Consider the following 22,100-nt stretch of genomic DNA (forward strand, 5'->3'; position numbering starts at 1 on the left):
TGGCTGAATAAAAGGAAAGATTTAGACTAGGGATTTGCAAACTATGGCTCCAGGGCCAAAACAGGCCCACTGCCTGTTTCAGTAAATAAAGTTTCATTGGAACACAGTCTCATTCATCCATTTGCATATGAAAATGGCTGCTTTCGGCCGGCGCCGCGGCTCACTAGGCTAATCCTCCGCCTAGCGGCGCCGGCACACCGGGTTCTAGTCCTGGTCGGGGCGCCGGATTCTGTCCCGGTTGCCCCTCTTCCAGGCCAGCCCTCTGCTGTGGCCCGGGAGTGCAGTGGAAGATGGCCCAGGTGCTTGGGCCCTGCACCCCATGGGAGACCAGGAAAAGCACCTGGCTCCTGGCTCCTGCCATCGGATCAGCGCGGTGCGCCGGCCGCGGTGGCCATTGGAGGGTGAACCAACGGCAAAGGAAGACCTTTCTCTCTGTCTCTCTCTCTCACTGTCCACTCTGCCTGTCAAAAAAAAAAAAAAAAAAGAAAAAAGAAAAGAAAAAGAAAATGGCTGCTTTCATGCCGCTTGGTCAGAACTGAGTAGTTAAGATAGGGGCTAAAATATTTACTACATGGGCCATTGAGGAAAATAATTGTCAAAACCTTATAAGACAAAACAAACAAACAAACAAACAAAAAAAACAAAACCTTATAAGACAAATGGATGAATGGATAACTTTTCTGTTTGACTTTTAAAAAATACTTAGTTTAAAGCCAGAAAGACAGAGATAGCCAGACAGATATCCAGAGATAGACAGAGAGCTCCCATCCTTTAGTTCATGCCCCAAATGCTGGCAATAGCCAGGGCTGCGTCAGTGTGAAGCCAGAAGCCAGTAACTCAGTTCAGGTTTCCCACATGGGAAGCAGAGACTAAAGTACTTATCACTTATTGCCTTCCAGGGTACACATTAGCAGAAGCTGCAATTGGGAATTTAGTTGTAACTTGAACCCAGGTACTACTTTATGAAATTTGGTTGTCCCAACAAGTACCTTAACCCCTATGCCAAACCTCCATCCTTTTTTAACAGTAGATATTTACATTTTGTCATCATATACATTTGTATCCAGTCCAGCTATGTAAAATGTTATTTTTGATTTGCACATTAAAGGTAGAGCTACACACACACACACACACATTTTAAGCTATTCTATTTATCATATATGTGATTTTTATAGCACTAATGTTGAGCTGAGTACAGGTCGGGGTATTCAAAATCAAATTTGATCATTGACCAAACCAGGGAGTGTGCCACATTATCATAAATGTTTCACTTTTCTTTCTAGAATAAGACATCTGATAAAATCAGAAACTCCTGATTATGCAAAAACTTACATTAGATAGGATTTTGATGAATTTAAACCAAGGATTTTCTCAGGTTTTTAAATAAAGACAAATATTCTTACAACCTAACAGCTAAAGTGAACCAACCTGCTGAAACAGTGCACACAAATTGAGTGGATGTGCTTTATGTATTTTGTACATGTTCTTTAAAAAAAAATCAGTAAAGGCCTCACTTGATTTCAGATTTCATTAGTTCTGCAGTATAAAAAATTAGATTTCTACAGGATACAACTCAGTAAAACTACCTGGCTCTCACTTATTAATTTTAAGTTTGATGGGCAATGTTACCTTTACCTTTTTGAATACAGAGAACAATAATGGAAACAAGTAGTTGGTGGATATAACAGCCATGACAAGTCATTTATTCTATCATTGTTGCAATCATAGTTATTAGATCAGCTTTCCAAAAGCAAAAATACATAATCTGGTTAGAATCTTGGATTATATTGAAGTAAGAAACTGGTTTTACCTGGTGTTGTTTCAGTCAGGCACTTTATATCACAGATTTTTTTTATCCCTTCAGGATGATGAGTAGATATACTTAACTTGTTATCTATGCTATCACCTGGAAGTAACTAGAAAATGGATAAAATATCACCAGTATATTTTTCTATACCATTTGGTAAATGATGGATTTATGATATTCCTATTAATAGAGTATTAATAGAGAAAATAACTATGATATTAATACTATTTCAGATAATCTTCCACAAAGAAAATTCTTTCAAATGGGAATGTCAATAATGTAGAAAGAACTCTTTACATGCTTTATTTTGCTCTTTTTTTCGGTATGAAGATAAAATCCAATATTTTATATGACAGCATGCTGAATTTTTAAAAGAACTACATATATAACATCCATATTCATTTCCCTGATTAGGAAATTGACAATTTTGTAAAAAAGTTGTTATGACCTTGAAACTCTATACTACGTTATCTTATTTTAAAATACCATTGCATACTGATCTAAAATGTCTTAATAATATAGGAGGAAACCTGCATTTATAGGCCATGATCCAATCCTTTCTAGGTTACTGGATTTTCAATTATCAAAATTGTTGCACTAAATCTCACCTTTATTGCCTAAAAGAATTAAAACTCTTTTCCAAAGTGACAATTCCTAGGAGATAACAATTATTCTCTTTCTACCCCATTCCAATGCAAATGGCCTTGTAACTTTGACAATTTTGTACAGTCATGTAGAAAAATTAGAATTTACTGCAATAAAGTCAGGTTTATTTTTCTTTTGTACTTGTCTTGAGTTTTGTTTTCCAAAGAATTCTGTCCTTGTCTACATAGAATTAAAAAATCAAATATAAACAGAAAAATCAAGGTTGAAATGGTTTCATGTACAAATTCCAAACTACTATAAATTTTATACAGAGATCAAACATGTTGCTTTCCAATAATACACAAAAGCTTTACTATCTGGTAAAGTAATAAAAAATGTTTTATTTTCATTAAAAAAATATAGACCAATATAAAGCTGTGGCCCTGGACCTTATCCTCCCTACTGGCTTCATATAAGTGAAAACCACAATAAATATGGGAAGAGTGTACATTGCTGGCAGACATACAAATTAGAATTTCTTAATGGGCCCAAGGTCTGATACACAGAGACAAGTATTTATAGTGATACTCTAAGGTGTGTTTGTGGGATTTGCTGAGTGAGAGGAAATATGACTAATTTAACAAACATGTTAATACCTGCTACCAACCCAAATTGGGATTAATGTTAACAAGTACTACTAGGAGGGATTTAATGTTTGCTGAATTAACAGGAGACAGTAAGACCAAAGGTCCTGGGCAGAATCAGAAGTTTGTTCAAATCCTACCTCTGCCTTTTTACAAATGCATTGATCTCAGTCCAGCTTAACTCAGAACCTGGCTTCTTTATCTGGAAATTTAAGAATGTGTCTACTGCCATGAGTCAGGTATTTGCACAGCCATCACAGCCTTTAGCATAAAACTTCTAAGCCACATTATCACAGCTTTTTATCCACTGCCTTCTTCACTAACATGAGTAGCAAATATTGAGCACTGACTAAATATTGATTAAATGCAACATTTCATCAAAGGCATTATTTTAAGCATTACATATCCTTGACATTAAGTTTAACACATGCTGGTTAATAATATGTCCTTCCTGGTTTATGAATGTTCATTTCAATTCTTCTTTCATGAAGAATTTCATTTCATTTCTTCTTTCTTTCTTTACTATTCTCCCTCAGCAAATCCTTTCTTTCTTGTGCTGTTATCTTGTTTGAAGACACTTCGAAAGTAGAATGTTCTGCATCTTAGTTTGCATTACTGCAGTCAGTAGGTTATATTTTGCAAAAATACTTACAGATTCATAAGTATGCATGAATTAATGGATGGATAAAGGACAAATAAATAGCTAGCAGTTCATGAGTCGGACTCAGTTTTCTAAATATTTCAGTGAAAGATGAGGAAGTTTTCTTTACCACAACATCTTTTACTTTAGAGGCAGTATGTCAGGGGGAAACATTATTTTTCCTTAGTTTTACACAATTCCACTGGCAAGGAAATAGAAGTTAGGGCAAAAATAAAAAAGGTTCAATGGGTCAGTTTTGTTACTCATACATATTTTACATCCTAAACTCCACCTTGGAGTCTGGTTAGGCACCAACTGTTAGTCTGAGGGCTATTGATCTGAGCAATCGCATAAGTGTAAAATATTGTAAAGGCTGCCCAAAACCAAAAGTGATGCCCGGGAAGAATGGCATCAATTCTACCCTAAGGAGTTACTATGTCCTCTGCCCTCAGATCTAGCCAATGCCTCTGTCACAACTTAAGGTTCAATACACAGTCACTATGACTCAATAGAGCTTTAAAAATGCTCTTAACTCATTAGAAACTGAAGTAGCACAGCAATTTAATGAGGAATCTGAATGCGATTATTATAATTAAAATAGCAACTTAATTGTATACCCTCTCTGGGAAATACTTAGCCCAATGGTTGCACATTCAAATTCTGAATTACACTGGTTAACACCTTTGATTTGTGCTCCAAAGCAGTTAATTGTAATAGAGTTCAAAGAGAAATTTATTGACTACATACATTCAAACTCTTACTAAGTGTTTGTAGGTTTTATTGTTTAAAGAATTCATGAGGAGCCAGCGCTGTGGTGCAGAGGGTAAAGCCGCCACCTGCAGTGCTGATATCCCACATGTGCACAGGTTCGAGACCTGGCTGCTCCTCTTCTGATCCAGTTCTCTGTTATGACCTGGGAAAGCAGTAGAAGATGGCCAAGTGCTTGGGCTCCTGCACCCGTATAGGAGACCTGGAAGAAGCTTCTGGCTCCTGGCTTCGGATCAGCCCAGCTCTGACCATTGCAGCTATTTGGGGAGTGAATGAGAGGATGGAAGACCTCTCTCTCTTGCTCTCTGCCTCTGCCTCTCTGTAACTCTGCCTTTCAAATAATTAAGTAAATCTTAAAGGAATATGCTCTATCATGGAGCTTAAAGTTTTCCTTGATTTGACAAGAAGAGACATAATTTCAATGAGTAGGAGGGCTGAGTTTACACAGAGGCCTGGAAGTAGGCATCAGCTAGCGATGAGTGTGCATGGACTTGCATATATTTGTGTGCACCCACGTACAACTACATGAGCATATGACACTTGCATTCTTCAGTACATCATTTCATTTATGGTATGGGGTGATGTATGAGAGAGCACTCTAGGAAAACGGATATATATACACACACACACTGTTTTCAATCCTCAAGTGATTTTGTTTGGTTGGAACTAGGAAAAATGTGGCAAACTTGCAGAAATAATGGTCAAAGGCTAGATTATAAAAAAAGTAGTAATGGGGATGGTGTTGTGCTGCAGTGGGTTAAGCTAACACTTGAGAATCCTGCATACCATATAATGTGTCTGGTTTGAATCCTGTCTACTCCACAATTCTGACCTCGCTTCCTACTAATACACTTGGGAGGCAGTTCAAGTGTTTGAGTCCCTGACATCAGGTAAGAGACCCAGGTGGAGTTCCAGGCTCCTGAGTTCAGCCTCGCCAAGCCCTAGATATTGGGAATATGTGGGACTGAACCAGCAGATGGAATATCTCCCTTTGTATCTTTATTATAAATAAATAAATAAATAAATAAATAAATAAATATATCTTTAAAAAAACAGTACTGACACCATGTTTCAGAGTTTGGAATTCACCAAAGAAAAATGCAAGTGTACTTCTTAACGCAAATATCTGTTTTAGCTAATTTAGAAGCTTCATGTCGCCTAAGTAAAAGAAACATGCTGTGAACAGGTTTTGTTTCACATTTCATGCTTGTTATTATTATATATCAATCCTTTCGCTTCTCCACATTGGAGATAAAATTCTCCAATTGTCCACATGTTTTTACAGATGCTCATTTGACATTCCATCATATTTGATCATTGCTGAACCCTTTTGTTACATTTACGATTTCTAGCTTTTTTGTTATTAATCATTATTTTTCAATTGAATCAGTTTACTTTATAAGCTTACATCTATTTAATTTCCAAAACTGGCATAAAAACGTGGAGTAGGAGATTCTCCATGAAGACACACACAGACACAGATGTTTCCAGAACTGCGGCATCTGTAGACAAAGCCACTGGGAGTTTTAATTTAATTTTTAAATGTCAGCCAGATGGCTGGTGTATCATAGATACTGGTTAGGTATTCAATTTATCGTTTATTGTGTAAATCTTGCATTTCTGGTAAAAAGAAACACGCAGTCACAAGTGTACACAAACAAACAGGCATAGCGCTAGAGGAGTTAAGGAAAAGCCACTTTGCTATGCTAATTACTTCAATCTGAGGGCAAGAGGGGAACAGCAAATACAAGAAAAGGCCTTCTCTGGACTCCCTGTGTCTGCCTAGGGACAGACTGTCCAAAAGGAACTCAACCATCATTGACCATTTTGATATTTCACCAACCAGGGAAGGTTACCACAGGAGAGCAGGCAGGTCAGCACCACTTCTAGACAAACTCTGTCACAGGCTACTGTATGTTCTGAGGATCATACCTCTTCTCCCCAAATCATTTACTCTCCCCTAATTGCCCAGACCCCCAACTCTTCTGCCCTATGAAGGTACATGAGCTTGTAGATCTCACTGGGCTTCAGGGAGTTACTTTTCTTTTCAGGTAATAATTTATATGTATCTTTTTCCTGTCAATCTGGCAACTGTCAGCTTATTTCATAGACTTAGAGTGTAGAGGAAAACAAATCTCTCCCCTTACAGCATATATACGCATATACACATGGGTAGGGGGTTAAGTGTTTTGATTATGACACAAAATCATGCCATTGCTTATCGCACACCATACAGCTGACATCCAGACTAAGCTCATGAGGGATCAGTCAGGAAGGTTAGAGACATCCATCCATTATAATGAGTCAGACAACATGTTCTTGATGAACTGCAGAATTAATTCTGAAATTCTTTTGAGACTCAAGAAATGGTTTTATGTAATGTATCTGGGTCAAAACTTATCAGAGGAATAGAGCCAGCATAATACCATTCATCTGGATTTCCTCATCCATATACAAAAAAGAGCAGGATAGAATATTTGCTGTCATTTCCATGTCACCTCGAATATAGTTTCTCATCCCTAATTCAGGTACAAAGATGCACATATTCAACTGAAGTGTTAGTTTGAAAAAAAAAAAAAGACTTATTTTATTTTATTTTTTTGAAGGGCAGAGTAATGGGGGGAGGGGAGAGTGAGACAGAGAGACAGACAGGGAGATCTTCTGTCTGCTGGTTCACTCCTCAAATGATCACAGTGGCTGAGCAGGGAAGGCTGAAGCCAGGAGCTTCATCCTAGTCTCTTAGGTGGGTGCAGGAGCCTAAGCATTTGGGCCATCTTCTGCTTCTTTTCCAGGCACATTAGCAGGGAGCTGGATGAGAAGTGGAGCAGCCTGGACTGGAACCCTGCAAACATATGGGATGCCAGCATTGCAGGCAGAGGCTTAACTCATTAAGCTACAAGTCTGGCCCCTCTCCTTTTGAACTCCCCTTCTCTTTCAGTCTCTCTAAAGACCTGCTGCTCCCAGCACATTCTGCTGGCACTTATCACACATCTTGAGAAGAGGACACTTGATAAAAATCTTTCTTTGAACAATTCGAAGCTAGTGCTAGGAAAAGGAAAAGCACTTTAGGCATAAATGGTCTCACAATGGTGCTTCAACTGCTGCCTCTGGAAGCATGCAGTGGGATCCTTTATCAGGGAATTAACTGTCCCACGGAGACTTTGTTTGAAAGAATGGGTCAGGAAAGAAAGACCCCAGGAGCCAGTACAATTTCCATCGTGGAATGAGGCTATTTGTACACCACTGCTCCAGATCTACAAGAACTCATGGAAATGGGTCCCTTTCAAATGATTTTATATTGCCTCTTACACCTCAACAGAGCTACAGATTCCTAAGCCACAGAAGCATTTGTTTCTTTCTTTAAAGAAAATGAACAATGAGGATACCTCATGGACAGGCATTAAAGGTATGATCTCAGATAAAGAAATATGTATGTTTAATATTTGTGTATATGTAATACAAACTGTATTACATCACATATACAGATATCTAATACAAATATAAGATACCTGGCTTCCTGAAGTCAAGATCAGCTTGTATTCGGTTAGAATTTTCCGTTTTCGGGGTACTTGTTTGAAGACTAAATCAAGAAAACCAGCTCTTTCCATTTTTTTTTTTTTTTGAAAACAGAAACAAAAGCTAATTCACACTTGTCCTCTACTGAAAATTCTTTGTTTCCTAAATGACACTGAGGATGGTTTTCTGTTACAATCTTCCTCCATCACCTGTATCACCAGTTCACCACTGTAATGTTTTGACTTCGACCTAAATTGGAAGGAAAACAAAACACAGAGGTGTGCACCCAGCACAGTGCCTGATTTAAACAGCTGGTTCAGGAGCAATGCACGGGAATGGAAAGAGCCTCTCTCTGTGATCTTGCCATTGACTGGCTTACACCAATGGAGTTTTGTTTCCCAACGTGTTTGTTTTCTGTCACTACCATCATTTCACATCAGGCACCTTTCTTATCATTGGAAAAGACTGTTTATCACTATAAGCCCCTGAACAAATAATGTGAATTCCAGTGAACACTGGAAGGCAATTATTAATTCAGAGCAAATAAATGTTCCTTTGCTTTCAGAGATCTTCTCAACAATAAATAAAAACGTATTTCACTCAATCTTGGCACGTTTTTCTTTTTCCTGTTTTTATTTAGAAAGTTCAAACACCATGGCATCATAGTTCAGAAACATTTTAATCTCATTATAATTTAACATTTAATAATCTAATAATTTTGTGATTTTCAATAATGAAATTTATAAAAGTAATTTTACATTTATAGAATGAATTATTTCACAATAACATTTATTTCTATTACATGAAAAATTTTTGTGTTCTATAAAAGCAATAACTTATTTTTATTTTTATTTGTTTGACAGGCAGAGTCAGACAGTGAGAGAGAGAGACAAAGAGAGAGAGTTATAGACAGTGAGAGAGAGAGAGAAAAGTCTTCCTTCTGTTGGTTCACTCCCCAAATGGCCACTATGGCCGGTGCTGCACCGATCTGAAGCCAGGAGCCAGGTGCTTCCTCCTGGTCTCCCATGCAGGTGCAAGGACCCAAGCACTGGGCCATCCTCCACTGCAATCCCAGGCCACAGCAGAGAGCTGGACTAGAAGAGGAGCAAGAGGACTAGAACCCGGGGTGCCAGCACTTCAGGCCAAGGATTAACCAAGTGAGCCACAGTGCTGGCCAAAAGCAATAACTTTTTTTAAAAAAAGATTTTATTCATTTATTTGAGAGGTAGAGTTACAGACAGTGAGAGGGAGAGACAGAGAGAAAGGTCTTCCTTCTGTTGGTTCACCCCTCAAATAGCTGCTACGGCTGAAGCCCGGATCCAGGTGCTTCTTCCCAATCTCCCACATGGGTGCAGGGGTCCACGCACTTGGGTCATCCTCTGCTGCTTTTCCAGGCCATAGCAGAGAACTGGATTGGAGGAGGGGCAGCCAGGACTAGAACCGGGTGCCCATATGGGATGCCAGCGCCACGGTGGAGGATTAACCTACTGCGCCATGGTGCTGGCCCCAGCAATAACTTTCTTAACAATATATGAAAATATGCTGAAAACATCAGCTCCTCTTTGTCTTGCATTTTTGGCAGTTCAGTATATAAATATATTATATTACAAATTCCTTGACCACAGGTATTAAAGCAAAATAATTGATCATAATTTCTAAAACATAGTTGTTTAGAAATAAATTAGAAAATTCACTAAAAGTAAATGTTATGTTTTATATTTTAAAGGTGTTTGCTATGGTCTGAATGTTTGTGTTGTTCAAAATTCCTATACTGAAACTTAATAGCCAATGTGATGGCATCTGGAGGTGGGATCTTTGGAATATCATGAGGACAAAGGTCCCGTGAATGGGATTAGTGCCCATATAAAAGAAGACCCAGAGAGCTCCCCTGCCCTTTCCACATGCAAGGACCTAGCTAGCAGGTCCCATCTGTGAACCAGACACCGAATTTGCCATGCCTTGATCTTGCACTTTACAACATGGACAACTATGAAAAATATATTTCTTTGGTTTATAAGATGCACAGCTTATGAAATTGTTATTGCAGCCCAAATGGACTAAAATAGTGTATTTTATATCTGCTGAGAGAAGAACCCAAAAAAGTACACAAAAACTACAGAGATACTTATATTTATTAAAAAAAATCACAGATATTCATGAGACAGACATTAGAGTAAATTTTCAAAAATTAACAGTTAAAATTCCTCCCATTCTCTCACTTGTATAGTTTATAGTTTCACAAGAATGTCAGCTCTTGAAAGAACACTATTGATTATATTAAATCAATGACAGCTTTCAAGGAATCATTTTTCCATTTTGAGTTCAGTTTCACTTTAACAGTCAATAAGTCAGTTAACATGAACGTATCTTTTTCTGTGTATGGCAAATGAGAGTTATGAAATCATAATATTAGAAATTTTGAAGGTCCCTAAAAATGATGTAATTCAATCTCTTATGTCTTGAGATATTTTTTGCTACATCATTAATAATTATGTTCTCTGCTTTTGTAAACAAAGTGAGAGAGAGGAATCACCTCTAACTGAGGTTGCTTGTTACTAATCACTTAAATTCCCATTTGGGATGATATCAAGGAATTTAGGGCACCGGTGAGTTGTGTTCTGTCCAGAATCAGATATTCTACATATCCTGGGTTGTTGAATTTTTGAAAGTCTTCTAAGTCAGTTATTTGATTTTGTTTTAATTTTCATCAAAATATATCTGGTGTATCTTTCATTTTCTTTAATGTTTTGGGGGGAAGATTCTTCTTAGTGGAAAAGTAGTTTCATATTCACACTACAACAATTTTATATTCATCACTTAATTTTAAAGATATATTCCAGATAACATGAAGATAGCATTCATCCAGTCACTCAAGTGTGTATATTTAAAAATCACAGTGTGAGTAAAATGCTCACATTTTTCATTGCATACCAAAAATCTATCTTCATTAAAGTCAATGAGACCTGGGTTTTCAATGTGGTTTTCTTACTTTTTAGGTTCATGAACTTTGGTTACAAACCATAAGCCTCCAAACTAAAGGTTCTTTATTTATAAAAGAGAGATAATAATACTGCTTTAATGGGGTTTTTGTGAGGCCTATACAAGGCACACCCGTGGAAGATGGCTCACTGGTCTCCCCACATGCTTTCTCCCAGAGTTGTACAGCCTTCGCTTGCACGGGCTTTCTACCCAACAACTAAATGGGCCCCCTAAGAGGTAGTTCTGGTCATATGCTGCTTGCTGCTCAGTGGATGACTGCTTCTAGACTGTTTCAGGAGAAATAAATGAACATTTATCTCAGTGGGACCACTGTTTTAGAGGATACTTTGTTACAGGTTAGCCTGTATTCTAACTAACAAAATGAATGTACTCTATCTTAATGCACACATTCAATACAGTCAGATTTCAAGGATTAACCTGTCATTCTTGAGAAAGGCATGCAACTGTGGACCAAAGAGCTGCTTCTTGGCCACAGGTTGCACATAATTATTCTTCTTCAAAGAAATACACTCTAATCTACAGCAACTGCTTTACTTTTCTAATCTGTAAGCCTACAGTTTACTAAAAAAAAAAACAAAAAAACAAAAAAACCTGGTTCATTTTACATTTGCTAGTCTCAGTTTTAAAAAAAGCACTTAGTTCTGCATCACATCACAATAAAGCAATTATTTACAGATTTAAATTAATATTATGAAAACAAATGAGAGTAGTATACAGATTTAACTGGTCCAGGCACAGTGTAGGGGCAGTTGGAAAAAACACACGATATAAACAAATTCAAACTCAAAATATACACCGGTTGCATGTATCGTTTTACACGGTAGGCACAGCAAACAAAATTAGTATATAAACAAGAAAACGATACCATCTTGCAACAGCACCATGAAAAAGTTTCAGCTAAGAGTTTGCCAAGAGTACCATCCTGAGATATTTCAAGACCAATTTGTCACATTTATGCAGTGCCGTGCAGAAGTAAACATGTTCTCACAACTGCTTTTGTTTGGAGAGAGACTGATGTGAGATGACGGATGCTTGGTTTGCAGCTATTTTGTACTGTTCTTATCCAGAACCTTGTGGTGTTTCTGGAGTCGCACCCAGGAACACTTCCTGAAGGCCACTGTCGATTTTAACCATTGCAAAAAGTTTCCCAAACTGAATTTGCTCAATGATTTGCCAGGTGATGCTCTGCAGCATGGCCACAGCAGCTGTTCTCCAAACCGCCCTGGAGAGTCTTACTGCCAATGGTTGGTATAGTCCTCCAAGCTGATGAGCACTTAGAAAGACCTGTTCTTAATGCTTACTTGGTCACTCAGCCCTTTCGCATCTGGGTCAGAAAACACAATTGCCACCAAACAAGCATACTCGTTGTCATCAATCTGGATTTCTTGAAATGGCGGAACTAGCTCATCTAGGACCCGCCTGGCCACAGGGCTGATCCTAACTTCGCAGCTATTACGGTGAATTATGTAGTTGTTTACCAAATGCAAAAATATATTTATACATCATGGATCTCTTTGTAGCTCCAAGCAGTAAGCGTTCCCCTGCGTGAGTTCTCAACAGCGCCACCAGATCATCCAGTGGTAACTCACAGAAGCCCTCCCACAGAACTGAGAGTCGCTGCTTCATAGACTCAGGGACATCACCAATACTCGCGATTTTCTATGTCAGTGCTTGCCTCTGGGCTTGAGACTGAGATCTGGTGAGAGGGAACTTCAGCTTGTTCCAGGGTGTTAATGGAGGGAATGTTGCTGCTGCCCAGTGGACTTCTACTGGTGCTTATTCTATCGCGTTCGTTTTGCACAGTTTCTTTTTTCATTCCTGCTCTAAAACATTTTCTTAATCGACAGATCTACAGTGATTCCTTTTGTCCTCATCAACAGCGCATTGCCCACTGAACCTGTAGGAATTAACATGCCTCGCGTAGGCGGCGTCTGAAGCAGCCCTTGCACCCTCACAGTTTGATGCCCTGTAGTGTTTTCCTGATGCTCTGTCTCCAGATTTAGCACAGAAACAGTTGATGCCATCGACTGTGGTATTCATACTTGTGGTCTCTGGCGCAGCACTATCTGCACGGAGCCACTGTGGAGCAGTGCTGTCCCAGTCAGCCAACGCATTGCCCAGCACCAGGTCCCCAACCAACCCTGCACATCTTGGCAGTTTTGAATTTGATAGGTACAACCTCCCTAGATTACAATCTTCAAGCAAAAAAAAAAAAAAAAAAAAGACTGAGTCACAAGAGTGAAAAGTACTTTTACTCGGAATTTAGGTTAATGAAACACATATATTTGCAATTCACTGAGGCCTGAAAAAGAGAATTATGTACAGAAAGAGGGAGAAATGCTCTCAGACTTTACCAGTTAGGTGAATCAGGTAAATCCATATACTCATTAGGCTAATATAATTCCTGATTGACAGTCATGGCAAGTCCATTAGAAATGGCAAGTGCTCTCTCTCTAGGATAGACCACATCTTATACCACAAATAAAGTCTCAGCAAATTTAAGACTTAAATCATACCACCTATCTTCTAGGCCCATAAAGTAATGAAACCAGAAATAAGCAACAAGAATGACAGAACACCCATAAATACTTGGAAATTAAATAACATTTTACTAATGATCAATGGGTCATTGAAGAAATTAAAAAGGAAATCAAAAACTTTCTTGAATAAAAATGAAAATACAACATATCAAAACCTGTGGGATACAGCAAAAGCAGTATTAAGAGGAAAGTTTATAGCATTAAGTGCTTACATTAAAAAAAGAAATGTCTCAAATTAAAGATCTAGTGACATATCTTGAAGACAGAAAAACAAGAACAAAAGAAAACCCAAATAAACAGGAGGTGAGAAATAATAAGGATCAGAGCAGAAATAAAGGCAATTAAAACTAAAAAAAAATACAAAAGATCAACAAGCAAAAAGTTGGTTTTTTTGAAAAGTAAAATATATAAACTTCTAGTCAGACTAACAAAGAAAAAAGAGAAAAAAATTACATAAATAAGATTAAAAACCAGACATTACAACCAACACCACTGAAATAAAAAAGACCCTAAGAAACACTATGAAGAACTCTATGCTAATAAACTGGAAAACCTGGAACAAAGGGATAAGTTCCTGGATTCATATAACCTATTAAGATTAAATCAAGATTTAGACAACCTAAACAGACCATACCAAGCAATGAGATGGAAGCAGTAATCAAAAGTCTTCCAGCAAGGAAAACTCCACAACCTGATGGCTTTGCTACTGAATTCTGCAAAACATTCAAAGAGGAAGTAACTCCCAATATTCTTCAAACTATTTGAAAATATTGAATAGGATGGGGTTCTGCCAACTCTTTTTATGAGGCCATCATTACTTTGATACCAAAACCAAAGAAAGACATGACACAAAGACTACAGACCTACATCCTTAATGAACACAGATGCAAAGATTCTCAATAAGATACTAGCAAACTGAAACCAAAAGCACATCAAAAAGATCATACATCATGATCAAGTGGGATTTATCCCAGAAATGCAAGGGTCATTTAACATCCACAAATCAATAAACATCATATCACACTAATAGAGTAAAGAACAAAAACCATATGCTCATCTCAATAAATGCAGAGAAAGCATTTGATAAGATTCAATACCCCTTCATAATAAAAACCCTTCACAAATTAGGTATAGAAGGAATATTCCTCAAAATTATCATACTGAATGGGGAAAAGCTGAAAGCATTTCCCTTCAGATATAGAAAAAGTCAAGGATGTCCACTTTCACCACACTTATTCAATATAGTACTGGAAGTTTCACAAGGAGCAGTTAGGGAGGAGCAAGAAACAAAGGGCATCAAAATTGGAAAAGAGGAAGTCAAATTATCCATGTTTGCAGATGACATGATGTTGTGCATGGGAAATCCTAAGCACTCCACCAAAAAGCTGTTAGAACTGGGAAACCAATTCAGTAAAACTGCATGATACAAAACAAACATACAAAAAACAGGAGCTGCTTTGTATGCTAATCATTATTTTTATGAATAAAAATTTGCTTTTAAAAAATCTTGCTGGGTTGGACGAATTATTTCCAAAGACATCTGTCTTTGGAAATCCTTGTTCTAAAAATATTCAGTAACTAACAGCAGTCACCCTTGTAGAGAAACTATTTTGAGTGTTCAACATATTTTTTAAAATATTACTTTTGCCTATGAATTTTTCTTTGTGTAAATTCACCAGCCTCCTAGTTCTCACTGTATCACAGGAACTACAATTATGCTTAATGTTAGGAGTATACTCTTGTCTAGAGATGATGAATTAGATTTTCTAGGAGCAGTCAGTGGTTGCTGACTGAACACCGCCTTCTGCTCAGCTTTCGACAGTTCAGACTGACAACCAGTGAGAAAAAAATAAAAATTTAAATAAAAAAAATCACAAAATTAGTGAATAGAAGCTGACTTCACCGATCGCTCATTCATAACTGTTACTCCCAACAGTGCAATTAAGACTCCATTATTGGAGCTGGTGCTGCGATCTAGTAGGCTAAGCCTCTGCCTCCAGCACTGGCAACACATATGAGCACTGCTCCATTACCCTTCCAGCTCCCTGCTAATGTGCCTGGGAAAGCAGCAAAAGACGGTCCTTGGGCCCCTGAACCCATGTGGGAGACCCAGAGGAAGCTCCTGGCTCCTGGCTTCTCTTCTACTGCTTTCCCAGGCCACAGTAGAGAGCTGGATCAGAAGAGGAGCTTGAACCAGTGCCCATATGGGATTCCGGTGCTGCAGGCAGAGGCTTAGCCTCAAATGTTTTTTCAAGTCTGCCTACAATGCGAACTTTGTTGTGAGTATTCCAATACCTGTATTTCCAAGAAAACCCTCAAATCAGTTTTCTTATTTAAGTCCTCATGGCTTCTTACCCTTTTCACTGTTGTGCTCCAATCCTCTCTAAGGGTTCTCTTCTACCCATTCATGTTTTCATTTTCATGTTTAATGTTTTGAAAGCAATTAATTTGATATTTTTTATACAATTCAATTACTTTCATTAAAATGATTTGATAAAAACAGTAAAATGTCATTAAAACCTCAAAACATCATTGCTCACTGAACAGAGGGTTACAATTTTATATTATTATAAAAACATGACATTTGATTTTAGAGTCTTGTCCTTGCCTCCTGCCAAGCAGTTAACTGTTCTAGAAAACTAGTTCAGAGAAATACTTTGTCTTGAGAGTTGTACTCCTAAAAATATGGGGGAGAGAAGACAGTAATAAAAAGGACAAGTCATAGTTTTTAGAAAACTCAAATCTGTCAACCTGAGAGCCTCTGGTTCTATTGCAATGTAAAGGGGATGTGGGTCTATGAAATAGATGGCATTTTATTAGGCTTTAAAGATAGTTTTCATCATTTTGTGGAAGCTTAGTTTAAAGGTAGAATCCATCTGAAAACATACAATGATTGGGCTGGAATCCTTAGTCTCCCATCCTATATGAGTTTGTTGTTGCTGTTATTTTGCTTTGTTTTGTTCTTTTTTTTACCCCTGGGTACAAGTTTCCCTGGATAAGAAAGCACAGTCCTTCCTTAGTTCCCACCACTTTCTTTGGTTTTAGCACATGTGTGTAACTTTAGAGGATTTACTATGTCTTCTGCTTTTCTGGAATTTTTTTCTAGCTCCAGCCTGAAAGTGTGCCTCCATTTTAGTACCATCTCCCTTTTAAGTTCTAACATGTTTATTTTATATAGGTTCCTTTCCACAATTGCTACAGTTTGAATATTTATCCCTCTAAACACAATAATTTAGTCCCTGAAGTCTTAAGTTAATGGTTTAAGAGAGTAGAAACAATTATGATATTTAGATATGGGGTCTTTGGGAAATTATTAGATTGGATTAGGTCATTAGGTCAGAGTCCCCATGATTGCCTCTTCGTGGTGCTTTATAAGAAACATACACACAGATAGAAACACACACATGTGCTCCCTGTCTCTTACCATATGATGCTGGGTATATTACCCTGGGACTCTGCAAGCAAGAATCCCATCACCAAAGGCTGAATCCATGGGACCTGCCTGACCTTGGTCTGTGAACCTCCAGAATCTTGAGCCAAAATAAAACTTTTTTCTTTATAAAGTTAGTCTAACTTGTTGAGTATTTCACTGTAATGATGAAAGACTGGCTAGTATAACCACACAATCAAAAATCTGTTCTCATTCAACTTATAAAAGGACAAAGCCTTTGTGACTACAACCCTTCATTTTCTAGTAGTTAAGTTGAGGAATGGAGGTATGTGTTCAGCACTCATTTATGTAGTAAAGACAACACACAGGTGAGATTCTTTACTAATCCAATTATCAGATCTATCCAACATGTACATATACAAGGGGATTTCAAAAAAATCATGGAAAACTGTAGTTAGATAATTTTATTTTAGTTTAAAAATTTTTGAATTTCATGGATAATTTTTTCTAATAGGTTTTTCTCATTAACTTTTTGAAACCCATAGTATGCATGATTTCCGAAAAATTTGTGGGAGTGGGGGTTTATCTGTTACATTATCTGCATACTATATCTGGGTACCTGGGCTTGATACCCAACTCTGGCTCCTGACTCCAACTTCATGAGAATGCAGAGCCTGGGAGGCAGCCGTGAAGGCTCAAGTAATGGAATCCCTGCCACACACTTGGGACACTTGGATTGAGTTCCGGCCATAGCAGCTCTGGTCATTGCTGGCATCTGGGGAGTAAACCAGTAGATGAGTTCTCCCTCTCTCTGTATCTCTCCCTCTGTTTCTCAAATGAAAAAAAAAAAAAAAGCATTGATTCTTTGATTAACTGATCTTTTAATTTTGTTCCTGTGGGGAGCAACTCGGACTAGACTAAGTTACTCGAATTAAGACTTATTCTATGCATCTGCTCTCCCACAATATGGCGCTGGGAGAGGAGTAAACAGCTTCTACACAGCTGCCTCCAGTTCAACCAATAAACAGCAGGACTTGCTCCTGATTGGAGGAGAGCAGTGTACTCGGCGTGTGGGTAGCAGAGTTGGGATTGGTGGAAGAGGACTATAAAGGAGGAGAGAGACAACATGCACCAGGAACATCTATCTGAAGGAACACCTGAGCAGCCCCCGAGAGAGCCGGCCGGCGGTGTGCCGCTCCCCCGCAGAAGTGGGGAAAGTGGCAGGGGGAACCGCCCTTCCACGGAGGTGGAAGGACAGCAGAGAACCTGGGAAGAACCAGCAGCAAACCCGGGAAGGGCCGAGCAGACAAAAGAACAGTGCAGGGTCCTGTGTCGTTCCTCCGCGAAGAGGGGGAGCGACAGTTCCTATGAACTTTTCGAAGGTTCCTCATATACTTTTAATGACATGCAACTTTAATGTTACAAGAATCTTTGCATTTTAAGAAAGGATCAGAATAACCCAAAAAGCCATTATGGATAAAAATGTCTAAGAGTAGAAAATTTAGAAGGCAAGCAAAAATATTACTACATACCTTTATGTCACTCATCTCTTTTTGTTCTCCCCATCTCCTATTTTCTTTGCATTAAAAAGATATTTTCATTTCCCCATAGTTACTGTGGCTCTGAGGACCTCATCTGTGCCCCAATATTGGGGAGCAGAAGTTACAATCCCCTGCTTCTTTATCATTTGTTACCCTAAAGCCACCAAAATAAAGCAGTCAGTCTTCATTTGTTAGAGAAGAAAAAAATGTTTTTCTTGTAAAATTCTGCATCTGAATTAATAAAACAGTATAATCCACACTTACTCTGGATACCAAAGAAATACATACTAAGCATTTATTTTTTTGCCCCTTTAGTGTATGGTGAAACAAACTTGGATATATCAGGAAACCAGAAGAGTAAAGGAAGTTTCAGTCATTCAACAGACATTTGACTCAAGACCTGCACCATGCACGAATACAGAGATGACAGATGCACTCAGCCATAGGGAGCACACAGGGTTCTTAGGGAGAGGGCACAATGCATCCACAAATAATAGCTGGGTGAAGAACATACACGGTGCCTTGGGATTTCAAAGAGATTCACACAGGAAGCATCGCACCAGCTCCTTGGAGGAATCGGTGCATGTCCAATGGCTACAACTCTGTGTAAAAGCACTGTTTAATCTGTTTTACTGGTTCATTTTATATTTTCATCAATAATGGGCAGAAGAGTGACTTCAGGTGTAGATATATTATCATCACTTTTGAAAACGACATTTCCTCACCTTTGCCATTTGTATGAACTAGGAAACAACCAACCCAATTCACACTAACCCTCCTTTTCCAGAAAGTGATTCATTAAAAGTGCATCTAGAAATCATAAAGAACTTCTACATGAATTTTGAGGACCAGTGATCTTATTTATAAAGAGCAGCTTAGGGCAACCCCTTGGGATTCCTGTGTTGTGAATAAGTAAGTTGTTTGCAGGAGCTCTCTCAAGGGGCCACTCAGAGACAATTATTTCACTGTGAAGACTGTTAAGAAGAATAATTGGTATCAGTAACACTTACCTGTGTATGCAGAGAGAAGGTTAGCCAGCCATAACAAGGCCTGGATCACACAGCCACTACTTGAAACAATGCAATAGTTGGAGTTTGTGAGAAGAAAGCTGTCAGAAATAATGCCTTTACTGGGAGCTTCCTGATTCAGTTGGCATACTTTGCTGTGTAGTCACAGGTGCATCAAATCACCATGCAGTTATCAGCTAAGGGACTTGCATACAAGATGCAAACAATGCACACTGAACAGGGTATGTCTCAAAAAGGCTTATGGGGACATGACTTCAAATATTTTTATGTCTAATATGTTCCTGTACAACAGCCACAGGACTCTCAAAATGCAAAAACTTGAATGTAACTCTTGAGTGTCTTTACCTCTCAAGGGCATTGGGAAAATGATGGGAAACGATTACCGTTTTACAAAAGAAAATATGGCTCAAGCGTGAATCAATGTGGCTGGGATATGAATAAACAGACAGGAGATTAGACAAAGGAAGAAACCCCCAAACACAATGAGGACCAACAACAAAGATCATTGCTTAACCTGTTTTGTCAGAGCTGGTGTTGATGGTATTGGTAGTGATGGAGGTGAAGGTAGTCTTTGCGCTGTCCTTGGCAGTTACTGATTTCTGCTTATTTTTCATGGCTTCCAGTGCTTTGAGCTTCTTGGCATGTTTCGTGCCTTTGTAGTGGGCCGCAGCCTGGCTCTACAAAGGAGAACAAAATGAACCATGCAATCAGGCTCATTTCTAAACTGGCATTCTCTGTATTGCTGCAAATACAGATTCCCTTTCAATAAAAGGTACCATTCAAGCTAATTCTGGCTTGGCCAAGCAGTGGGGTTCTGTTTAGAATGATGCTAGAAAGCAATGGGACTCAAGTTCAAAAATCTTAGGACAGAAGGAAGAAACATCCCATTGCTTCTCTTAAGAGAAATGTAGCTGACCACTAACACATCAACAACATTTTCTCTGTGGAATGGGAAAAAAGTTAAGAATTTACACCTGTTTTGCTTTTGTTCTGATATAGAAGATGCTAGGCTCCCATAGATTAAGAAGAGTCCTAGAAAAGAGAGCCTCTCACTCCATGGCTCAAAAAGTGCGTTTTCTCTTTCTGCAATGTGTGTGATTAATAGAGTCCCCAACAGGTGTCTACAAGGAAAGGTTCACACATAACAAGGGAAGTGGGCACCCCGGAGTCTCAGATTGAAGCCTGCAAGTTCAAAAGCAAATGTACTGCCTAAGTCTAAATGGAGTTCATGGAAGCTGGGCAATTTTCTGATTCTTTCTTTCTCCCTGCTTCCTACAGAGGGTAGTCTGAGGAATTCAAGGTAGTGTCATTCTTTCAACATACGTGTTTTTCACACTCTGGTCCCTTGTCAGGAGGTGCCAGTGTGTTCTGACTACCTACTGGGGCCAAAGCAATTTGTTTGCCTGTGCCTTCTGAGATTCTTTTTTATTTTTATTTTTTGATGGTGATACACATTTCCCCAAGTTTATGTTTTCTTGACTTTTTGTGGGAGGCAGGTGGTATTGGGGAGACACATTAACTCAGATAGATAACTACCTTTAAATAAATGAATATTTATTAATGTTTATTAGGTGAGGAGCCTTTGCTGCAAATAAGTGGGATGAGGGTGGTTAGGGAGATTCTTAGATCAGGAGGTTTTTCTAGGTCAAAACCTTTAAAAATGTCATTTCACAGAAAAGAAATCTTAAGGGAGAACTATTTCTGGTAGTCACCCATCACTTCTCATTGCTTATTTAAACTAAATGTTCCATTTTGCCTGAAAAACAGTAGTCACATTGCCTTCTTCATTATAGCAACCATGGTAGGTAGGGCATTGCAGTATATATTTTAATAAATAAATAACCCACACTTTCATCTGCATCATTCTGACAATAATAACTTAAATAACTAGGTACCCTTATTGAAAGAACACTGGACAAAGAAATTATATATTAGAAACAGTTTGAACAGACTGTTCACAATCATGCATCAGTTACAAATTTTCCAACAACACATAACATCAAAAGACAGAGTATGAGCCAAAAAAGGAAGTTAAGACATGCTACAGTCAATTGAGGAACCAGTGATAGATTTGATTGGTTGGATTCTAAATAGGGAATGCCACTTTGACGGATAGAGATGTAGCTCATTTTTTTTCTTCCTAATTCTCCTTCAAAATATTCAAGTCCTTTGACCATATATTTTAGGAGCAATATATATATTCAGTTAGATCCATATGATAGCTGGTTATCATCTTTAGGCAATTGGCTTCACAAATTCTCTTATAACAAAGTTCTTTCCTTCTCTGCCCAATACCCCTTCTCCGGTGGTAGAAATATTTTACACACAATATATATTAAAAGATTAAGCCAAGATTAATAATGTTATCTCCATTTATACTTCCAAAATATACATTTTAAAGGCTCTTAGAAAAGCTACATTCTCAGTGACATTTCAAATTAAACAAGATTTTGTCTTAACATATCACCAGGCCAGATGAATGTCACTATTTTTGAAAGTAAGGCACTTATTCCAAAAGAATTCCCAGAAGTTAAGAGAGTACATACACCAACAAACAAAAACCAAAGACCTGTCTGCACAGGTACAGATAAATCAATGCCTTCTAGAAAGTGAAATATTTGCAGGAGTTATAGGAAGAAG

The 22,100-nt window shown here is 38.2% G+C and overlaps 1 protein-coding gene and 1 pseudogene across 8 annotated transcripts in view; both read right to left on the reverse strand.

Moving 5' to 3' along the window:
- Positions 1–22,100, reverse strand: part of ZNF385D (zinc finger protein 385D) — a 1,082,242-nt gene that overhangs the window by 86,219 nt on the left and 973,923 nt on the right. For all 7 annotated transcript variants that reach the window (XM_051858856.3, XM_008266055.5, XM_008266056.5 and 4 more), the window contains one exon: positions 19,975–20,137. In XM_051858856.3, coding sequence (XP_051714816.2) covers positions 19,975–20,137 — 163 coding nt within the window. The remainder of the gene's footprint in view (positions 1–19,974; positions 20,138–22,100) is intronic.
- On the reverse strand, positions 8,575–13,802 carry LOC149127189 (hepatocyte nuclear factor 4-gamma pseudogene; annotated as a pseudogene). Its single transcript, XR_016233322.1, has one exon. The product of XR_016233322.1 is annotated as a hepatocyte nuclear factor 4-gamma pseudogene (transcript).

The sequence above is a fragment of the Oryctolagus cuniculus genome, chromosome 4, assembly GCF_051225735.1.
Source record: "Oryctolagus cuniculus isolate XC-2025 breed Fujian yellow rabbit chromosome 4, ASM5122573v1, whole genome shotgun sequence".
Classification (NCBI taxonomy): domain Eukaryota; kingdom Metazoa; phylum Chordata; class Mammalia; order Lagomorpha; family Leporidae; genus Oryctolagus; species Oryctolagus cuniculus.